The following is a 14,884-nucleotide window of genomic DNA, read 5'->3' as shown; positions in this document are numbered from 1 at the left end:
ATCGTTTTATCAAAACCGACGGCCTTCAATGGGAAAAAATTGATAACAACGTATTTATTATGATTAATTTATTATTCTACTTATAATATTTAATAGGACGAGTTTTAATTTTAGTCCCTGAAACAAATCTATTAACATTTATTTAATTTGAGGCTTTCCCGTGGGCTATTTGTAAGCCCCGGCTTAACTCGATCAGATGCTGATAGTATTCTCTGAAACCTTGCAGTGCCAGCTCATGCTGACTCTTCATAGCAGAATTGGTCAAGACGTATTTCTCTATGCACTCCACACACTTGTTGTCCAACTGAATGTCTTCTTCTGTGAGACATTCTGGCTTTGTTAATTGCACTGGCGTCGGTAGGATCTGAAATGTAGGTTATAAATGAAATAAATGAGGTTACACGTGAGGTAACAATTTTCTCAAAAAACTGGTAACTGAAATCACAACATACACAAAGATGTTCGTAGTGTTCACATATATATCATTGAGAACTAGGGTTGTTGTGATACGTAATGGATTTATGTTATTTTTTACTTTCGCTAATATTAACATGTGTGAGACCTCGATTATACAGTGTGAAAACCTATCGTCACCACTGGAAGCGTAACCTTCTCTATTAATGACCAGCCTCCCCATTATTGGATTTATACCCATATTGATACACCTGCTTCGACTCTGAACGAGGCATCATCAAGTGTGGGATGCGAAGGTATTAAACTTCATAACGTCACATAGAATCTAATATATCTACGTAACAAAACACAAAATTGGAACTATTAGCGAAAAATTTAAAGATCCATAATATTAATAAAGTTTAAAAAGATGTCGCCTGTAGCGTTGCGATTACATGTAGAGCCAATATAAAAAACAAACTATCTACTTTAATTGTGATAACTTACCTGTTGTACAATAGCTTGTAACTTATCGCCATTGGTTATATCAGTTAGAATCTCATGTCGTAATGCTACTAGTAAAACTGCTTCTCTGATTGCCCCCGATTGTAGTAACTCCAGCATGAGATTATCAATATTAGAATGCCACGTCAAGTAGAATGTCATAGGACCAAAGTGTCTTGTGGACCTGAGGAATTGAAAAATAGATCAGATTTATTTATTAAATCTATCTTAACACGGTCTGGCGATTAAGAAACCACTATGCTTTTGATGGTCGCTGATTCTATTCCTTATACAGTACAAATATTTGTGTTCATGAGTATATTTTCTTGTATTGATCTGGGTATACTCTGTACATTATGTGTGTATTTACAAAAAAAATCTAAGTATATCTATCAGTTCTCTAGTACTCATAACACAAGCTCTGCTTAGCTTGGACTGGATGGTACTGTGTGAATTGTCCAGGATTATTATTATAATTAAAATGATAACAATAGTGTGGATATATGAAAAAAAAATACCTTAATAAGCTGTAATTAGTATTCATATCAACATGTTGGTATGTAATACTTGTGACTTTCTGGTATGAAAATTCATCTGGTTCATATTGTAAACAGGCTCTATCTAATATAAACTCGTACTCCTGTCTTTCGAGCAGACTGTTCAGTTTCTCAGTATCAGTAAACATCTGTGGCTCTCTTATTTTACGTCCTTGAATTGGAAAGTAAACCTGGAAAGATAGATGTTTCTTAGACGACTGTCTTGGCAGTCTAGCATTTTAGCACGCTGTTTTTTTTGGGTTCGATTCGTCGCACGATGCAAACTCCATATTGCCAAGCAATCGGAACAAGAATAGGTATTATTTTTATATTCGTGAACCAATTGATGAATGATGAACCAAACAAAATATTAAAGATAATTTATTAGGGCACCTATATAAGTATAAACCGCATTTAATTGGGTCAATTTGTTACTGAGATTAGCTTGCACAAATGCAAATTCCAAAAATTATTTTGACAATTTGACCTGCAACATAAGTACTTATGATATGGAGGTCAAAAAAAATAGGATGTGGAATATTTTTATAAAGTAATTAATTTATAGACAGTGCTCCTATTCAAATTTATAAAATGTAAATGTAAAATATAAAACATTTACCTGATTCAACCTTTTTCGTAAGTCATAATCACAGCTGCGAAGTATGCCATCAGGATCCCTGTAATGTTTATTTTTATTAGGTTAAATAATATTAAAAACATTACAGAACAAAGTATCAAATAGCCAAACTATGAAATAAGGTACCATATGTTGTATTTTCACAGACTACAGGTACATTACCAGAGACAGAGTGTAAAGTTGTCTATAAGTAATGTATTTCAGCTGGCAAGCAGCTTATTTTGTAAGCAGTGTTTTGGTTGTAATGTAGTAAAATTACGGGACAAGATGCAGGAAAACCTCTGTAATGGCAATGTATAAGTGGTATCACAAGTGTGATGGTGCCTGACGGTGCCATTGGCTTTGCTTAACTTTGGAGGGCATTTGCTGGTTGCTATTCTAATTACATAAAAAAGTACTTTTTATGAGTGGCACCAAGTGGTAACTAGCACTGACAGTTTCCATATTCTGAAATATTCTGGAAAGACAGATTGTCAACTGTCATTGATAAATGATACTAAGTATTATATAAGTATATGGTCTACACCATAAAAATACTAAAATTATTTGATGTTTGGATGTACTTTCTGTCTCTAGTGTGTGCCTCTCATATGTGATGCTGGCATAAATGGTTGTAAAAATAATGACTAATTTCCATAGAAGAAAAAAGAAGATGCCTAATAATCACCCTTATTTATGTACCTGATACATAAAAATATATATTACTTACACTAAGTAACTTACATTAAAGTCAAAATCATTGACATCAAGTTCAGCTTATTTGTCATTCTATAATTTAATTAATGAAATATTTAGGACATCTTCTATTACTATGTACAATGTATCTGTAAATAAATTTAAATGTACCTTTCTACAATAATTCTGTGCTCATTGGCAACACCAAATGTGATATCTGTAAATAGATACTTTGCTGTGTCATAACCAACTAGTGCTGGATCTTCAGACAATACATCATTAATTGGTTGGTTTGTCTGTAAGGAATTAATTAATTTAATCACCTAATGTATCAAAAAATTAGCATTTGTTAGAATGAGGTTGGCAATCGATGACTAGACTGGCTGGTATTGCAGACGAAGTATATTTGAAATAAGAGTGTGTGTCATCTTGTCTGTCGTCATATTGATGTAACTTATCTATATTATTATGTATTGTATTAAATATATTTTGTTAATCAATAATACTATGTTGTTTACTTGGGCACCACTATAGTTACTCTGTTAATGTGAGGCAAGTTCAGAGGTAACTTCCCTCATAGTATTTAATCATAATCTCTCTATACTGATACATATATATATATATATAGATACTCTACACTGATATACAAACATATTTTACATAAAATATTTTAACTGATTTTGAAATGGTAAATAAATATGTGCATTAATCCAATTATGGATGGTAGAGAAATATTAATAATGGAGAACTATCTCCGAAAATCCTAGGTGTTAATTCCAGATGAATTTGGTACAATAAGTCAACTTAGGTCAGTTCACTTTATTTCTTATTCTATCATCCTCCACTAGTAATAAGTAATATTACCCTGCCAGCATATACCATAAGGACAGGCAGATTTATATGACCATTCATTAAGAAAATAACAATGTTTGTTAAAGCCAAAAGCAACACATTAGCAAAAATTTCACACAGAAAGTTAAACAATTAAACTCTTTATTGTCTCTCTCATAGAAAATACAGTTACAACATAATTATATAAATTATGTATAATGTATGATAAAAATATATAATAATAATAATAATAAATAAGACAAAGAGGCCTAATTACTAAACAGCAATTATTTATTCTATCTATTGAAAACTTTACAACAATTTGGGATTCATTAATGTATAAATTGAAAATAATACATATTATGTACCCATTAAATTATTTATGACTTTGAAACTTATATTTTATAAAAACTATGTACCTTCACAACAGGTGGCATTTGTAACAATTTTTCTGCTTTATTATTAGCCTTTACAATCTCTGCTTCCAGCTCTTCATTTGTTAAAAACTTGTAGGTGGGTGTGCGAAGTATGGGCATATCATGGTTTTTTCTTTTTCTAAATACTTTGGCGAAATCCGGTCGTGTCAATCGTTTCAACAGTACTTGCACATTTGTTGAAAAGAATTTAGGTGCTGGATCTTTCTCTCCATCTGTATTTACACATCAAAGTAATACAATATACTATAAATCAGTACCACTAGCATAGATAGATATTTTTAGGATATATTTTTGGAGTGCCCGACTAACTTTTTAATCAAAACGTTGAATATACTCGTTTGATCAAGATGGTCCTAGACTAAATTAATTCTTATAATTCATTAGTGGACAGATAAAAATTACAACTTACCATATACAGACGGAACAATACTCAATTTCCTGGACGATAATATAAAGACTTGATTTTCATAATTCTTGGCGACAACATGTTTAACATTACTTTGGGATATTTTCCTAAAAATGAGAAACATTTGAAAAGGTTGGAATAGACCTGGACTAATAATATAAGTTGTATTTTTTTAATAGAGTTGTATTAAAAATAAAACATGAAAATAAAAATAGGTTAGGTAAGCAACATAATGCTGCGGGTAGGTATAGACAGAAGTCAAACAAGTAAAGTGACGTACGCTGTCAGTGAATTCTTCATTCGACGTCAATCTAAATTACGTTTCGTTTTACGTTCTCCGACCGACGCATTCAATACCGAATATTCCATAATATGAAATTCGCAATTCTTAGGCTTATTCGGAATATACCATAGAGCAAGTAATTTAGAGTTGTCATTGTTTTTTGGTCATTGACCACTGCATTTTATTTAATATTTTTCATCTGTGTATTCTTGTGTTGTGTTCAAGTATTGAAGTGAGATGTGTTTGTGTTCTTTGGGACTTGAAATAAGTCAAACATGTTTAATTTGTGATAATAAACCGGACCTTTTTTTACTATAAATACAATAAAATCATTATGTCTAAACGAAAGGCAGGAGTTAATGATATTATTTATGAATTAGATGACGATATTGAAATAAGTAGTGACGAGGAAGTAGTAGAACCTAAAATTTCTCGTATAGATAAGAAAAACGGTGAAAATATTAATACAATTTCATTATTGAGTGATCAAAGTATCACGGATGTTATTAACATTGACTGTTCGAGTGATGGTAATGACAACAACATACTAACCCAAAAACCACAGAATGGAGGGAAAAGTTCTCCCATCATAATACTTGAGGAGAAAAACGGTGAGCTCAGCCCCCGGAACATAGACAATGAAACAGATAGTAAAAAGTTGACTGGTGATGGTTCTAAAACTACAATATTTAATGAGGATATAGTAATAGATTCACCTGCTTCAAACAGTGATTTAGGGGTAGTAGGGTGCGAAAACAGGACACCTTTAGTCACAATAAGATTTAGAGATAGTAAAATGGCAAGGAATTACAAGAAACAGTTAAAAACATTCATGCTGAATTTGATAAAATTGCATGATGAAGAGAACTTTGCAGGTTCCGACACAGAGACTGACTTAGAGTTAGATATCTGGCCGGAAGACCTGGTCGATGAAGACTTTGATGAGAGAAAGGAGCCAGAAGATAATCTGTTTTTTATAGATACTGCCCCTTGTGAGGACATGCCTTCTGAAGTACCAAAGTATAGACAGGTTTGAATTTGCTAAATTTATACTATCTAAATAAGATTGTTAGTTTTTTCTTTGAGAATTGCTTGCTATCAGGCTAAGACTATATAAATGTGGCATTGGTTTTGTCAAAATAAGAATATGATTCCCATTAGAATCATATTCCCTTAAAATGGACCGTGGCAAAGAACTATGTTGCTTTTTCTAGTTGTGATAGTTAAGTAATGTTTAGTTATGGCATATACTATATACTACATTGTGCTCCTTATAATCATATATTTATAAATTAAATACATTATGATGTTTTTATATTTTCGTTGGATAGTGTACTGCTGAGTCAGTTTGTTGAGGAAAATACATATTAATATTTATTTAATAGCACACAAAACATATTACAATCATGATTAGGAGCATGTAGTTTGTTACAAAACTAGATTGTAGTCCAACACTATATATAATAGTACAGTACCAAAAACTAAATTATATGGATGTATGCAATATATACTAGATAAAGATAGATAATAAAAAGAACACTAAATAGAAAGTAATGTAGAACTATGTAATATTATTATTAATGAATTTGATAACAGAAATATACTTATAAAAGAAACAATAAAACTAGTTACAATATTAACTCCAACTTAATATATATATATATATATGAGTTTCACTGTGAACTGAAAATGTATTTTTAAAGATACATATAAAAGTGTTTTCTTTATTGTTCTAGGTATCATCATTAATTTCAAATGTGCCTGTTCGAGAACCATCACCTCCACCTCAACGTCGGGGTCCAATTTGCTTCAATTGTGATGGTGATCATCCATTACGGGATTGTCCAGCTCCCAAGAACAAATTTAGAATTGCAGAAAATAGAAAATACATGGCGTCTACTAGAGTTGGGTTAGTATGTACATAACTTATGAAATCACCATTTTAACTTACAACCAGTGGGTTGATATTCAGTAAATTGTATTCATTTATCATTAATTCACAATATATATTATCATTATCATCAATATCAGCCCACTCAGTCCACTGCTTGACATAAGCCTCTCCCAAGGCACAATACTGGTCAAATCTGGTCATCTTGGACATATATAGTACATATATAGTAGCATACATATAAATTCAATACTATTCCTCTCTCCTCGGATGTCTAGCGGTTTAGACGTGTCGTAAATAACCTCCTTGTACAATTTATTCTCAATATTTTTAATTTAATATCGCAAATATAGTTACCAGTAGTACCAGGAACTCAGAAACAACTAAGAGCTTATTATACTAAGTGTGACAAGAACACCTATACAAGTGAGTGCAACAAATATATTTTTCACCAACTGGTTAAATTCATACGTTAAATAGATACGCAAATTAATTATTGTCATTGGTCAACCCATAACTGCTCAAACGCAAGGGGCGGAGCCTATCTATCACCTGTGCATTACATACCTGCAAGTGCATCCCGCGCATCCCACCCCGCGCAACTACTTGCTACTGAGCCGACGGCATATTTAGGCCTACGCATCAACAAATAGTCATAATTATGTTACGCTCACCGATTAATGATCAAGATAAGCACTACAGTTCCACCCCAAACCTAAATGAGTACACAAATACTGCGATGGCGAACGACAGTAACATCTCTCATCGGTCGAGTAAACGAAGACGATGCGATTGTAGCTCCACAGAAGAATCAAAATTAGACAATTTTATAAGTACCCTCACATCATGGAGACAAGAAACACACTAAACTGTCAGATATTAAGGACTCAATGAACGACATAAAGAGACAGAATGCGGAATTAATCGCATCTAACATTGATATTGAAAAATCAATAGAATTTCTATCTTTGAAGTACGATGATGTATGACAGCGGCTGGATACCTATCACGCTGTATCACAAAATCCTGTGCCGAACGGCTGAATAAACTGGAAGCCGCCACGGAGGATATCGAGCGCAGCCTGCGATCCAGTTCCCTGGAATTACGCAACATACCCCTGAAACAAACCACAACTCAAGAAGAATTAGTCCATATTGCAACAAGTATTTTCAGGACACTTTCTGTCGAGGTCCATATGTCGGACTTTTACGATATTCATCGGCTTCCGTCAAAAAAGGATAATAAGACTATCGTGGTTACTTTAAACTCAGTATTACTGAAAAACAAATTACTGAAGGCATTCAGAGATTACAATAAACATAATCCGACTAACAGACTCAACACCAAGGCAATTGATTCTTCATTAACCAGTCGTATAATATACATCGCTGAATCTTACTTCGCAAGGAAGACAACGGCAAACTCATAGTCGTTATGTCAGAATCTCAGCTGACGGAACTAAAATCAAAAAACTAACTAGTTCCATTACATATTTAGTTATATTGCAGATCTTGTTAATTTTAAACACTATTTTAAACTTATTTTTTGTAACATATAACATATACTAAATTTACACGTCGACACAAATATACACTTTACACTCTACTCATACATGCCACATCTCCCAAAACACACCAATAACTTTTTAAAGTTTTATTACTGCTTTATATTTTCCCAGAACTATAATTCCGACTTAAAATTACAGTACGATATGACTTTTATTACACTTAGTGCCAATCATGCTAGGACTTGCGTGCTATATATTATAATCTTAAACTCACACGGACCAACATATTCTATTACTTACTTTGTTGTACTTATATACATAAACGACAGTTATGCTCATATATCCCAAAGGAGAACGGTCTCAATCTACAACTTATGCACTCGTACATATATATATATATTGTTCTCATTAAAACATATATTTACGTATACATAAACTCTTTTATAAATTACCTACACTGTATTACAATATGCAATGGGTTTACATACGATAATCATAGCCAATATACAAATTTAATAGTGATACATACAACTACACACAATTCATGTACTTCGTCTAACAAACATTAACATTCAATTCCAATCAGGATTTAATTAATAATATAGATAGTGTTTCAGTTTCATATGCACGTACCTGTGACCCGGGAAATGTTCGTAGCATACTCTCTCAAACCAAGAAGCCTCTAAAAATCATAACACAAAATATTCGAGTATATCTCATAATATTTCAACTTTTAGTGTACTATTAAACGATTTAGACACCCAACTTGACATAATTATATTTACAGAATGCTGGCTTCAACACAACCCTTCTATTCCTAATCTAACCGGCTTCTCCTATTATTCAACTACTAATCCCACAAACCAAAATGATGGAGTAATTATTTACATTAATGATACTCTTTCCGGTGTAATCGTTTCAGAACCTGATATGATTATTGACGCATCATGCTTGATGATCAAAATTAATACAGAAACTGCAATACTGGCTATATATAGACCTTGTGCTTTTCGTGACGGTCAAAACTTTATTCAATCCTTACACAATATTCTAGATACGCTCAGCAGTTTCAAAAATGTCATTATAATGGGTGATATAAATATCGACATCGCTCCACTATTAAACCAAGAGGCAGAACAATATCTAAATACGTTGGCCCATCACGGACTGCTACCTGCACACACTCTTCCCACTCGTAAATTCCTGTCTGGACCACGTGATCATGAAAACCTCGTACAATGCTCAAGCTCTTGTCATTAATTCTTCAGTTACTGACCACGATGCTGTATTACTTGTCATTAATTTACAAGCGCATAAATACCCTCCCAAAGAAATTAATAAAGTTAACTACAGCGATATATCAGAGACAATAAAAAATACCGACTTTTCTATAGTACTAAACTCTACTGACCCCAACACTGCAACCAATCTCTTTATTAAAATACTGCAAGCAGCCATTTCATCTCACACTATAATTATCACCCTGACCCGACGTAAAAAAACTCTTAAGCCATGGATATCGCAAGGACTTCTGAGATGCATCAAAAACAGAGACAAAATGAACAAGAAACTTAAAAAAGATCCTAATAATGAAACGCTTCGAATTACATATAAGAGATATCGTAACTTCTGTAACTCTATAATAAAAAAGGCTAAAATAAAATATGAGCGGGAGTTGATCAGTAAAGCTGGTAACAACTCAAAAACATTATGGAACGCCTATACTTGCATAAACATACTTACTACATATCATTACAGGTTCACACACAACCAAACCCGCACACACAAACCAAACCCGTACACACACACACACACACACACACACACAAAACACACATACACACGCACACATACACTCATACACTCACAACATTACACACATATATATATATATATATATTTTTACTATACTTACCTAATATGTTAGACACTACAGATAACTAGATATTGCCATAATCTTACTGTGTAAATCTAAGTAGAACCGCACAACCGAGGGGTGAGTACTGGTCTACTGAGATACAGGCCTCGTGCCTAGTTCAGTTCCCAGGCTCATACAATCACAACATATTGTATATAAAAAAATGAACTCTTACCTGTACATGATTGTGGCTTAATAAAATTTATTATTATTATTATTATTATTATTATTCAAGCTACATGGTAATAAAATTATACTTCTGCTCTTAGTTATGCTTATTAATGAATACAGTAGTTATGCTTATTTATACTTCATAACCACTAATATATATATGTAGTATAACCATAAGAGCTATACTATAAGATAATTTTTATTATCAAGTGGTCAAATTTAAATATTTTATGTATTTTTCATTTTCTCATGTATTTTTTTTTCTCATGTATTTTAACAAAATTTGTTATTTAAATTCTAGACGCTATCATGTAGAGGATGAGCAGAAGTATGGTCACCTTATTGCTGGTCGTATATCAGGCCAGCTGCGCCATGCTTTAGGACTGAAGAGGCATGAGCTCCCGCTGCACATCTATAAGATGCGGGTGTTAGGGTACCCGCCGGGTTGGCTTGAGGAAGCCAGGATATCACATTCTGGCATCACCATGTTTGATTCAACGGTATGTATCATATTTATAATGTAATGTAATTGGAATAGTAGACAAGCTGGCAACCTAATGATAATTGGTAACTGTCGCTTATACAAATGAACAGCAACCTGGACATCATATTATCATGTGATGCCTGAGTATCACTTATGCATTGCCATTCTAGCACACTAAGATTAAAATTTGACTGCCTTGTGTACTACAAGTTTTGATAAGTTTGGGATTAAATTTGTCTTGTTGTAATGTTCAGAGTTATTCTTATAATATTATTTTTAAAACTAAAAATACTTTTAATTTCAAGGGCACTGCAATCATGGACCCTGAAGAAGAGGAAGGTGAAGTCTCTGAGCCTGGTTCCAAAGACAAATTTGACATTAAAAAGATACTAGACTTCCCAGGATTTAATGTGCCAGCCACTTCTCGTTACAAGGAGGTAAGAAATGATAAAACTCAACACATACATAAAAACTACATAAGATGTATTTCAAGATATTAATAATGTAATACATGTAGATGATAAACAAACTACATGTTTCGTGAGCCTTCATCTGTTTTGTTTAGATTAAAATAATAGTTGTAAAAAGGTAACAAACTGACAAACTTTTGTTTTTATAGTCTTAGTATGGATGGGAATTCAGCTTCAATTATATTTACTTTATTATTTTCATTAATAATGTTAGTACTACTGTCTGCTTACAGCATCAAGCAGAAAGTAGCCTTACTTTTCAATATTATTACACTATTAGTATATTAACTTATATAAAAATTTGCATATAGTACTTCTCCATCCTAAACACTATGTATATTCAAAATTACAGGATGAGATGATTGTTAAAACCCGAAACCTCAACCTCAGTATTGGATTTATACATATAATGTAATTAGGATTTAAACTAATAGGATCAGAATAGTATATATTCAACACCATTATGTAATTTCTAAAATTACATTTGTTTTGATTGTTATATTTTTTTAATTGCCTGCACTGTTTGTTCTATTTTTTAGTGTCAGGTCTTCAACTGAATCAGTACTGGATGGCAGGAAGAAATAATATATAAAAATTAAATTCAGAAGTGGCTGAAATGTCCTAATTAATTTTATAATTTATGTTTTCATTACTATAGTAGATATATACAAATTATTTGTGGTCTAACCATAAAATTATTTATAATAAAATATAAAATATTTATTAATATTACTTATATTACAGGAGGCCTATTTATATGCCTTACCCGAGATGTCTGAGCAAGATAGCAAATTGGCAATGCTACAAACATTGGCCCCGAATGCAATGAAGGCCTACAAACGCAAGAAATTAACGTTCTTCCCCTCTGCATCCTTGAATAACTCCACACAAGACGCCCAAGTAGAGATGGATTTAGATAGCGGAGATGGTATTTGATAATTATATATTATAATATAGTAGATATTCTATTTTTAAAAATGAATCAGGTCATGATGGTATATCTAAGTATTTATTTACTAAGACTCTCATCGTAAGATGAAGCATCAAGATAGGCTTTCTGTGTCTAACAATAAATTTTTAGTTGGTTATTGTGATGTTATGTCCAAATATGTGACTGCAATAAAATTATTTCGAAATAAGGTTCATAATAACAGTGCTTCACTGGTAGTGCTCTATGGTTTACAACGACTAAGATCTGTCTTCAAATAAACTTAATTTGAAACACTTTTGAAATAGTATTGTTTTTTTGTCCACTAAACAGAACTAATTCATAAGATGAACCATATAGATCTGTTGCAGTGATCTGAACTCACCACTAAGTGATTTAAAACTTTCATATAAGTATTTTCCTGTTATTTTTACAGAGACTGCAGATTTCCCATGGGTGCCGCCATTGCCGGATGAAGCTCCGCCAGCAGTACCTTTGCCACCGCCGTCACCCCCTTCATTACCACCCCCTCCACCACCACCACCACCACCGCCACCTGACGACTCTACTGAAAACGAAGTTGACAATGAAGAACAAAAGACTGATGCCACTACCCGTGATTCAGCTGAAACTATAGAGATAAATGACGATGGTGATGCAAATGACATACTAATGCGTCAATGTGACAATCCACCAAAAGAAAGTACAGAAATATTGTCACTCCCACAATCACCTGAAGGTATTATCACTATTGATTTAGATGGAGAAGTTGAAAGCCAAACTAGTTCCACAAAAGACATAAATATGGATGAAGAAACAATACATAAAGTTGAAACTACAGAAATAGAAGTTCCAGAAACGGATTCCGTTGTGATTGTTGAAGATGTAAGTATACGTTATATATTAAAATTGGAAGAATGAATGCAATAAAATTGCTCTATTTTAACTTAAATCGCAGTGTTTAGACAACTATTAAAGGATTCAATAGATAACAAAGCATCTCTTAGAATGACACAGCAACATCCAGCGTATTGTTATTTCGCATGAATGCCATAATTAATAACTATTTTGCTTTTCATTAATATTGTACCGCTATATGCTACTCATGTATTTTATATATTCTAAATGAACACAAAGGAGATCTTTTATCCTTTGTGTTCATTTAGAATATAATCAATTTGTTTAACAAGTTTTAGTCCAATTCATGCAAGTTTTTGCTTCAAACGGTAATAAAAACCCTTAAATACATTTATCATCAATCTTGGGATAATATTAATGTGATATAATAAAGTTTTAGTTATTAGCTGTATTTCATAACCATTGTCATATTTTCTAGGAAAAGCAGAGTAGCGGCCAACTTAGTCCTAGTATAGACGATCTTGAAAAGAAAAAACTATTGTTATTACGAGCCCTGGAAGGGTCACAAGAATCAGAATCCCAAGAAATCAAAGCACATGAAATTACCTTAACTGATACAACAATTGAAGATGAAAATGTAGATAATAATAAAACGTCTGAAGACAATGCTATTAATACTTTGACTGATATTGAAGACAAAGCTGACAATAGCTGTTCACAGAAACCAGTTATAAATTCTCCAACTAGAATAGAATGTAGTAAAGATTCTAGCTTGGCTGACAGTGATTCTGATGTTTCCAAAACACCAGATTCACGAGCAGGACACATTAAAGCAACCTCTTATGGCACACCAGTTGTAAATATTGCCTCGCCATACGACAAATTGCCTACTGATGACAAATTCGCTAAAGATATATGTGACGTTATCAATTTCGAGAACCTTCCAAATTCCACAGGCAAGTATAAAAAAATTCATAACTTGTTGAAAAAAGTGAAAAGTGAAGTTGACAGAATTCAGGAACTATGATCCATGTCACCTACTTCTATGAATGGAGGTGGCACTGTCAAGGACTGTAGTTAGATGTGAAGTTTTTGTACAATTAGTATATATAAAAGTAAAATTGTCAAGTCATAAGTATTTTTGTACTGATTATGATGTTAATATTTACTGTATTTGTTATTAATTATTATTACACTTTGTAACAAATTATCCAAATTCAATAATTGTCGTAAACATGGCGCCTGACTCTTACATACGAGTGAGACAGTCGATTGATATGTGGCATGTATATTATGCTCTTGGTGAGTTATGACGTAATGGCGAGTGGGCATGCTCAGACTTCCATTTGCTTTTCTATCCGGCAATTAAATTCTATATATTGCGTAATACCATATCCTTAAAAATGCTCTGTCTCACCTTATCACCAAAAAGCTGCTTAGGTAGTTCCTATTTGATGTAACAGTGAAATTACAAGGTATGGCGGCTTCTTTCTCAGGAATGGCAAGGACATAAAGAGCACCATAGACGACAGTTCATTTTGTAATGTTCAAGGTGCCTCTCACATATATAAATGTTACAGTCGGATAAAAAAATATGCACCGAGACTTATACTTCCGTTTCCGCAAATCGTAAGGCTAATGTAGACTTATGCCTAAAGATTGTTCTCTCATTTTTATTCATGTGAATGTGTGTCAATGTACTTGTATGTGCATCGTCATCAACATCAGCCCACTGCTGAACATTTATCAGAATATTGAAAATATAATTTCGTCTCCTTTAGTGTTCCTACATATATCCTATGTCGCACTTCTAAAGACTATAGGCAAAGTGTATGGGATGTTGGCAATGAATGGATTCATTATCATATCGTTGTAATGAAATTGTTTTATAATTATGTAGAGTTGTTCAGCAATATTAATTACATGAATATTTTATTATTTTAGTTTACAAAAAA

General features: G+C 32.7%; 2 protein-coding genes across 2 annotated transcripts; one reads left to right on the top strand and one right to left on the bottom strand.

The window, feature by feature from the left end:
- Positions 1–41: 41 nt before the first annotated feature.
- Positions 42–4,627, bottom strand: LOC131850759 (small ribosomal subunit protein mS22). The gene is made up of 7 exons (XM_059201113.1): positions 4,423–4,627; positions 3,996–4,225; positions 2,917–3,041; positions 2,053–2,110; positions 1,416–1,624; positions 901–1,081; positions 42–364 (listed from the first exon to the last, which is right to left on the bottom strand). Exons 1-7 carry the CDS (start codon positions 4,541–4,543, stop codon positions 143–145), a joined length of 1,146 nt encoding a protein of 381 aa, XP_059057096.1. The 5' UTR covers positions 4,544–4,627; the 3' UTR covers positions 42–142.
- Positions 4,628–4,876: 249 nt separating this feature from the next.
- LOC131850777 (zinc finger CCHC domain-containing protein 8 homolog) lies at positions 4,877–14,826 on the top strand. Its single transcript, XM_059201137.1, has 7 exons — positions 4,877–5,732; positions 6,439–6,611; positions 10,491–10,689; positions 10,979–11,110; positions 11,888–12,071; positions 12,508–12,956; positions 13,408–14,826. Exons 1-7 carry the CDS (start codon positions 5,037–5,039, stop codon positions 13,954–13,956), a joined length of 2,382 nt encoding a protein of 793 aa, XP_059057120.1. The 5' UTR covers positions 4,877–5,036; the 3' UTR covers positions 13,957–14,826.
- The last annotated feature ends 58 nt before the right edge of the window (positions 14,827–14,884 follow it).

The sequence above is a fragment of the Achroia grisella genome, unplaced genomic scaffold (genome assembly GCF_030625045.1).
Source record: "Achroia grisella isolate CSIRO2021 unplaced genomic scaffold, CSIRO_AGI_Agris_v1 utg779, whole genome shotgun sequence".
NCBI classification, from domain to species: Eukaryota; Metazoa; Arthropoda; class Insecta; order Lepidoptera; family Pyralidae; genus Achroia; species Achroia grisella.
This window is presented reverse-complemented; position numbering and strand designations above follow the sequence as displayed.

Bases quoted from the DNA above. Each gene is read 5' to 3' on its own strand.
- LOC131850759 (XM_059201113.1), bottom strand. From the start codon at position 4,543: ATGTTTCTCATTTTTAGGAAAATATCCCAAAGTAATGTTAAACATGTT. The intron at 3,042-3,995 runs GTACATAGTTTT...AATTCCTTACAG, and splicing joins AAATGCCACCTGTTGTGAAG to ACAAACCAACCAATTAATGA. The intron at 1,082-1,415 runs GTATTTTTTTTT...TCAATTCCTCAG, and splicing joins ACTAATTACAGCTTATTAAG to GTCCACAAGACACTTTGGTC.
- LOC131850777 (XM_059201137.1), top strand. From the start codon at position 5,037: ATGTCTAAACGAAAGGCAGGAGTTAATGATATTATTTATGAATTAGAT. The intron at 6,612-10,490 runs GTTAGTATGTAC...TTTAAATTCTAG, and splicing joins ATGGCGTCTACTAGAGTTGG to ACGCTATCATGTAGAGGATG. The intron at 12,957-13,407 runs GTAAGTATACGT...CATATTTTCTAG, and splicing joins CCGTTGTGATTGTTGAAGAT to GAAAAGCAGAGTAGCGGCCA.